Below are 8,246 nucleotides of genomic sequence, written 5' to 3'. Positions count from 1 at the left end.
CTTATCTTGTTTAGGCTAGAAGATAGTGTGGCAAATATGCTTGCTGGAAAACTTTGGGCTCTAAGAAGATACTACTTTATTTTTGGTGATGGAATTCAATGTAACAGTCATTTCTTGCTCTCTATAAAGGAAAGGCTGCAAATGGAGAATGACTTTAGTACACCAAATGGTTTGACGGTAAGAAAAGAGAAGAAAAGTTCAATGCAAAAAGGCCCAGGGCAAAAGGATGGGGTAATGGAGGAAAGATGGGGAGGGTGAACAAGAGCTGAGTAAATTCCATGGAGGTGGGTGGGGAAAGGGTGGAGCTGGGACCATTGGCTCAAGAGCTGAGCAAGAGCCCAGAGAATATAAAAGCCTGGTTGAGCCAGGTAGGAAAAGCAGGCTGAAGCCAGGGAAGCTGCACAGGCTCAGGTCTGTGGGTGAGATCTGCTGCATTCTCTAGAGAAAGGCTGCCAGTGCGAAAAAAAAAGGCCCAGATGTCTCACCTGTTCTTGATCCACCTCCTAGGAATCTGGCTGCTGCTGAGCCAAGTTTCCACAGCACCCCAACCAGGATGGTGGGAAGAGGTTGTTCAGATGTGTGGTCGCCAATTAGTCCGAGAAGTCATCAACGTTTGTGGCCATGTGACCTGGAACAGGCCAGTGAGATATCCCCATCAGAGATCTGCAGGTGAGAGCTTTGGTCTGCCTAGGCTTCCCCCATCCGCCACCAGTGATCCATCACTTCCTATTGGTTGCTATGGGCCTGCCAACCTAGCCAAAGGATACTCAGGAAGTCTGAGATGTCATCCTGCTAGTGGTGTTTGTTGCCCGGCTTGAACCTTGCTTTTATTGAAAGAACCTCGAAGGGAATCTTGCCAGAGGGAGGAGAAATTCAAGAATAGCAAAAAGCCTCATCTAAGAGATACTTAGTATTCTTTTCACTTGGTACCATGTCAACACTGTGGGGACATGGGGAAAGCCACAGAAGAGGTGATGCTGCACAATTTCCTGCAGGAGATAGGTACAGTCCTAGACCCCAGAGGAAAAGCTGAGTAGGTCAGATGGCAGGCATGATGGTAACCTAGCTCCTAGGTGAAGCATCTCCTATTCAAAGGAAAGGGGGCTAAAAGTGAGCTGGTGAGCTGGTTATCTTCTAGTTTCTGTACCAAAGGATACATTGCAGCATGGTGAGACCTCTGCTGGGGTCCTGAAAAGTGAGACAGAACGTGTCTTAGAATTAGTGACTATCCTCCTTGTCAAAAACTGGCAGTGGCCTATGCCACGAAGATTACCTCCACTCCCTTTGAATATACCGTGTGGCAGGAGCCTGGCCTCCCCACCTTTTGAATTGGGTCTTGTAGTTCAAGTGTGACAGAGGTGATGGAAGAGAAACAAAAATGACTCGATGAGTACAGAAAAAACATGAAGGACACCAGGGAAATGGGAAGCTTGCTTCTTAGACCAGGAAAGCTGAAGATTTTATTGTTGCTTTCTAGTTTTAGAAATTTCAACGAATACATTTTTTTTTAAAGCAAGATCTCAGAACTAGGAGCAGTTCAAATATGGATTGGTTTATAAAAAATATGTTTATTATTTCTAAAGCATTTAGGAAGATTAAATGGAAGCCAAGTTAAAGAAGCAGTGAAAACCCATAGAGGGTTCTATTAAATCCAGAGAAAGCACGCTCAATTACCAACAATTAAGTGTTTTACATTTTATATGGTTGTGTAACTTATCACAAACCACAAGTAGATTTGTGATACCATTTGCATATGGTATACATAAGTGCTCCTCATGCAGAATCAATGTGCAAAATAAATACATCTACTTTTCTTTCTTTTTTGAGCATGAAAATGATTTATTGATTAGACATTTGATTTTTTTTTAAGAAGTAAGCCTACTGAAGATAGAATTACACAGCTCATGGAATAAAAAAATGTTCCATCCAGCACCTGCATCATTTCATATTTCCTGGGGACAATTTATGCATTCTGTATCATAGCCTCACCCTAAAACATCTACAGTGCTTGATGTTGATGAACTTGAATAGGATATAAGAAACTTCATGGATGCTCAGTTTGGCAAGTATCGTTAGTGATGTGACTTTCAGAAACATTCTTATGCACTAGAAATAGCACTACCTGCAGTGAGTCTTTGAAAATTAAAGAAAAGAATGCCATTAAATATAATCTTCAAAACAGGAAGGAAAAAAATATATATCAGAAACAATGTTGCAATGGGATTTTCTTTCTAGGAAATTAAAAATGTAACTTTTAATTAATAGGGTGATTTGTTGGTATTAAAAATCAGAGAAAAAAACCAATTTAACATAAATGGAACTTAAGAAAGAATGCAGGACAAGAGCTTCACTTCTTTGGCTAACTTATTAAAAACTGCCAATTGAACATTTTCAGTCAAATTGTATTTAAAAACAACATCAGATCAACATTACAATTCAATAATCTAATCTAAGTATGCACTTGACAATGAAGCACATCTGAGTATGGAGTGAAGAGAGAGAGAGAGAGAGAGAGAGAGAGAGAGAGAGAGAGAGAGAGAGAGAGAGTGCTAGAGAATATGAGAGAGAACAGGGAGGAGAGACAGAAGACTAGGATTGTCAGCCTGTTGGCCCAAGAACAACTGAGATGTCTAATTTGTTCAGGTGAGACCAGGCATCATGTCAAATCTCCATTTTTTAGAAGGCAATTAAAAATCACAATTTCAAGAGCCCACAAATCAAACAAAAATATTATAAAAAGAAATTAAAACTATGTTCAAAGAGCTTTTTCTCCCAGCGTGTTTACAGCACTCCAAGGAAAATAAAAGCATCCATGACTATCACAGATGAAAACAAAATGTATGTCATTGGAATCAGTTATTTTTCTCTGAGGTATTATTTTCCTGAGGTATTTAATCTATATAGAAATTAGATATCATACTGTAACAAATTGTATTCTCTCTCTCTCTCTCTCTCTCTCTCTCTCTCTCTCTCTCTCTCTCTCGGTGTTGGATATTGAACTGAGGGCCTTGTGCATGCTAGGCAAGCACTCTACACACTGAGCCATATCCCCAGCCCCAAACTGTAATTTTCATAGTTCTGTTTTAATTTTCTTTAAACCTTGTTTAATATAATTTTTTCAATGTTGTTTTAATGATTCTGAATCTGGTTCTAGTTCTTTTAAATTTGCTTTTATGTCAATAATTAATATACTGGCTACCAGTTCTAATCAGGAAAAAAAAATCTTGATAATCTCTTCATTGACAGTACCCAGCAGAAATTACTGATGTGCAAGCAAACCATAAAAGATGCAGATCTCTAGAAAGCACATTGTGTTGACTATTTCGTTGTCTGAATATTCTTTTCCATGATTCTTGATGAGAGACTGTTTCAATCTTGTAAACATCAGTGTGCGAGTCTCACTACTATGCAGTTTCACGTCCTTGGACAGGAAGTGAAAAGCTAGAGGAGTCTGAGTTTTAATGGCTGATAAACCTTACATCCTGTAGAGAAGGAAAACACTTTTTCTTTTTTGCTACTTAAGAATGTGGCAGAAACGCATGCTGAGGTAGTCCATTCAATCCTTATTTTTTTCTTTTCTAAAAAATTTGGTCTCAGAATATTTCGGGAAGGGTGACATTTTGAAGAAGGCACTGCTGGGACCAGCTTCCATTGGAGTCTAATGCTGAGCACCTGGCTGTCCTCTTCTGTTGCTTTATCCAGGCACAGATTACTATTCACATGCCACAGGGTTAATTTCACTGGATCATATTCCTGGAGCTGGTTGCTTTTTAGGTGGTGGCATTTGAGCATGGTAACTGGGCCATTAAGTTTGGAAACATCCAAGCAAAAGTCATCTGTTCTAATTTCTTTATTGGCAGTATAAGATAAAACCTGATTGCCTCTCATACCATGAAAATTAAAAATTCCAACTTTTTCATTTTCTTTTCTAGCCATGTTATCTAAACACTGATTTGTTTCCACATTTCATATCTCTCCCAATGAAAAATAGTTATGTGGAATCTGAGAATCAGGGTAAATATTCTCTACGTACCAAGAAGAAGGTTTGTACTGTAGTTTGTGTCTTAGACCAAGTCTTGAAGATATATCCCCATAATCTACCTTTGTCACACCTGGAGAAATTAGATAGAAAAGATTCTTGAGTTCATCCATCCATACTTCTGCAAGTTGTTTGGTATTTTTATTGATGATTTGCCCTGTGCCTCCTGGAAATGTGTATGGGTCGGGTAGCTTTCCAAAACACATGTTCAACATGTGAGCAAGTGACAATTTCCAAAATTCCTCCACATTGCCAAATCTTAAAGGAAATTTCTAGTTTTTCCTCCTCTCCAAATATGCATTCTAGCATCATATGTTCCAATTTCCTGACAGTAATCTCTGTCAATTGGAAAAAGGCCTCCTGCCATTGTAGGTGATCTGCCAGGAAGAGTCTAATCATCTTTCTTTCTGTCCATTTCTCTCTGGGAAACAGGATACCAGCAAAAATTGAGCTTCCAGTTGAATCTACCATAGGTCATATCAGAGCTTGCCATGTATTCAAAAGTATCATCAGTGATCACGTCAATTATAGGACATATCACTGTTCTCATGTCATGTTTAATCCTTGCTAAGAAAGGCTCCAACCACCTAACTGTGCACTGGTGATGAACATCTAAGAAGGTGATTATCTGGCCTTTGGACACTGTAGCTCCTTTCAATCTAGCTCTGATCAATCCAGAGTGCTGTTCCATTCAAATTACATGATCTGGCACATTTATTTATTTATTTTGTATTTTTTGTGGTGCTACGGACTGAACCAGGGCCTTGTGCATATGAGGCAAGCCCTCTACCAACTAGCTATATCCCCAGCCCACACTTTTAGTTTCTTCACATAATTCTCTAGAGGTCTTTTCAAAAAGTCTCTTTCATTGGTATCATTTACTAGAACAGTATCTTTTATCATGTGCTTGGTGAGCGATTAAGGACACTATGGACAGTTCACAGAAGTGTGCTCCAAGCCTCATTATGGAAAACAATCACCACACTTGTGTAGGAAGATTATCTGGATACACCTTTGTTTTACACCCTTCTAACCTAACATCTGGGAAAGATCTGTTGAGTGCAATCATCTCACTTGCCATTAAACTGAACTGATTGATTTTAAACATCTCTTTCATCTTTTCTTGATCCTCTTTAGGAATGACAACTGGTTTCCCCATTTCTCCAGGACCTTCATGAGCTTTTTATGCTGGCTGTAGAACATTCCTAGCAGGAAGTCCTCCCTCCTTTTTCTCATCACATTTGTTGCATTCACTGAAGTAAAGCAGCAAGAACGTATCCAACAGTACCCAAATTAAGGAGATGGCTAGGTCCACCCTACAATATACAAATTTACTTATGGCACTTTAAGTCAAATGCAAAATTTAAAAAGAAAACACACACACATACACACACACACACACACACACACACACTATGAAAATTATTCCAATACAGTTTCATCAGGAATCACATTCACACCCCCAAAGTGGTTTTTCACATGAATTCCAAATCCATGTGTCCCACATCTTCCTGTTCCGTAAGCAGCAGTGGTGGCTGCAAGCGATCCTCTGGGCAGTCTCTGGCAGTCACAGCGCAGTTCCAATGTGCTGCAGAGCATGAGCTACTCAGGGGCTGCAGTCCGAAGTCCTGCACATTTAGTTTTCTTTATGGGATTTAAAGTATGATTTAAAGTTATTTTCTACATTGTCAGAGATTGATATAATGCCATTCATTTCATAATTCTTGTATAATAGTTATAAAGAATACCACAGAATCTTGGAATTTACTAATTCAAACTAGGGAAGATGAGATTGCTTTGTATTTGCTTTTTGTTTGTGTTCTTTTAACCTGTTTCTCTTTTCAATATCAAAGTCTATTGACTTGGAGTAAATAGTCTGGGGAAAAGTGATTGCTAAAGAGATTTGTGAGAGACATATCCTCAGGTAATTATATCAGAGCTCTTGGAAATTCCTCATTTTAAACTTCATTCTGAAGCAGTAGCTTGCCACCATGAGATTGGATAGGTTAAGATTATTATGGTCCTCTTTAAAGGTTACTATCATAAGTCGAAATTTTTTAGTAATGGAAAAATTACTATGATAAAAAATCAATATCCAGCATGGAGCAGTGGCACACAGTTTTACTCCCAGCAGCTAGGGAGGCGGAGGCAGGAGGATCACCAGTTCAAAGCTAGCCTGAGTATCATAGCAAGGCCCTAAGCAATTTAATGAGACTCTGCCTCAATTTTTCTTTCAATGTGGTACCTCCAATCCATCTTTTCTCTCCTACTTTGATTAGGCTCTTATGTATAAAATATATTTTCCACTGCTTGAACAACAAAGGTTAAATTAAGATGACACATAGAAACTAATATGTGACCATGGCAATGGGGTGAGAGTAAAAAGCTGGTGGAGGCTGCAGTGAGCTGCAGGTGCCTTCAATATGATGTTGGGATGTGGTTTAGTGGTTAAGTGCCTCTGGATGCAATCCCTGGTACCAAAGGAAAAAAAATTCCCTCTTTTGTTTAAATTAGTGGTTCAATGAACAGCGTGACATCAGAAAGATGAGAGATGAATATCAAAGGGTGAAAAGTATCATGATAAAAGCAAAGAGGGGATGACGAGGAAAGAGGTGACAGAGGACCAAGTGGAGCAAAGCAGAACTTTGACAAGATTATAGTACTTTAAGCTACTCAAATATAAGGAAACCGAGTTGCTTAGATAGCAGGATACTTGTTGCTTCTTGTTCACTGTTCAAGTATATTGAGGAAATGCCTTTGTTTTTGTCTCTTCTTACATTTACAGTTTTCCTGATGATTCTTGACATCAATATTTTCTCCCCCTTCCCACTTATTTTTTTTAAACTTAATAGATATCATGCCATCCTCTCTCAATGAAGATAAAGATGCCTTCAATATGATGTTGGGAATCAGTCCTAATTTGCCCCAGCAGCTGAGGGCAACAGCATCTGAGAGGCTGCCATTGTCACTACAGCTACAAGGACAAGAACCTGCAATAGAGGATTCAAAGCCTAGTCCTGAAGAGTTGAAGGATATTATTCACAATAGACAAGGGGAAGCAGAAAATAGCCTTTCAAAATTGGAAAACTTAAGCTTGAATACTTATTCCCGAAAAAAGCGACAGATCAATGAAAATTCACTGACTGAGAAATGTTGCCAACATAAATGTTCCAGAAGATTTATGCTTAAATTTTGCTAAGATGAAGCTAATTGTGCACATCTTACCTGATGCTCACATGTATTCTTGATGAAATTTTTACTGATATCTCTTTCTGGCTGCATGATTATTAGAATATGAGAAATGACTATTATTTGATTTTTTCATTTGATGTGAAAGGAAATGTTCTTTCTGTTATTGTAGTTTCTATGAATAAAACTTCTTGTGCTGAAAGTCTTTTTGTCTTTTTTTTTCCCACAATCTGATTACATTACTGCTTTTTAAAGTGCCATTAGTTGAATTTTTTTCAATCTTTGTCACTTTACCCACACATAACTCATTTTAATGCAATGCCTAACAGGAATTACATAAAATGGATCAAATGCTTTTATTGACATTAATTCTTAGATTAGATATGCCTAAAACCACAAAGATTTGACTCTTTTAATTTTGAAATATTTTAATGTCTTATTGAATAATTCATTAGAAGCAGTTAGATTGAACTCTCACCTTTATTTAATTAAGGACATATAAACTAAGGTTATATTCTCAGGTGTAGGTTTTGAGAGACAAAAATAATTTTTAAATGAGATAAATGAATAGACATATATAGAAGAGAATAAGCAACTCAGTATCATATATATTACAGAACTAACTCAGTAAGGAAAGACAGTTTATGTTTAATGTTTTATTACTTACAAACCATTCTTTTAACCAAAACAATTGTAGAGTAATATGAAAACTTGTTAGAAAAGCAAATGACATAGCTGAAATCTTCGTTTTTTGCCAGTTCCTTCAAATTACCTATACGTACATGCTAGCCAGCATTTAAATGGGAAGGTAATATATTACATCAAATGTCTGGAAACAGAATTTAAATGGATTAAGACAGAAATTTGCATTGTGAATTCCATACATAACTAATGACAATGAAACCTCTAGAATTGATTAAATCCTCACAAAGCCACTTTGCATAGCTGCATAAATGTCTAAAAACCTTGGAGGCCACGAACCACTTTGAATGAAGTCAGGAAGATTACAGTCTAAAAT

At 37.7% G+C, this 8,246-nt stretch overlaps 1 protein-coding gene across 1 annotated transcript; it reads left to right on the top strand.

Annotated features, from left to right (window-relative positions):
• Positions 1-476: 476 nt before the first annotated feature.
• LOC101963420 (prorelaxin H2) lies at positions 477-7,339 on the top strand. The gene is made up of 2 exons (XM_005327996.4): positions 477-669; positions 6,892-7,339. Exons 1-2 carry the CDS (start codon positions 477-479, stop codon positions 7,236-7,238), a joined length of 540 nt encoding a protein of 179 aa, XP_005328053.2. The 3' UTR covers positions 7,239-7,339.
• The last annotated feature ends 907 nt before the right edge of the window (positions 7,340-8,246 follow it).

The sequence above is a fragment of the Ictidomys tridecemlineatus genome, chromosome 4 (assembly GCF_052094955.1).
Source record: "Ictidomys tridecemlineatus isolate mIctTri1 chromosome 4, mIctTri1.hap1, whole genome shotgun sequence".
Lineage (NCBI taxonomy): Eukaryota > Metazoa > Chordata > Mammalia > Rodentia > Sciuridae > Ictidomys > Ictidomys tridecemlineatus.
Note: the sequence above shows the minus strand (reverse complement) of the source record. Positions and strands in the feature narration are given on the sequence as shown.

Coding starts and splice junctions, on each gene's coding strand:
- LOC101963420 (XM_005327996.4), top strand. CDS start 477: ATGTCTCACCTGTTCTTGATCCACCTCCTAGGAATCTGGCTGCTGCTG. Junction 670..6,891: donor TCCCCATCAGAGATCTGCAG/GTGAGAGCTTTG, acceptor TAAACTTAATAG/ATATCATGCCATCCTCTCTC.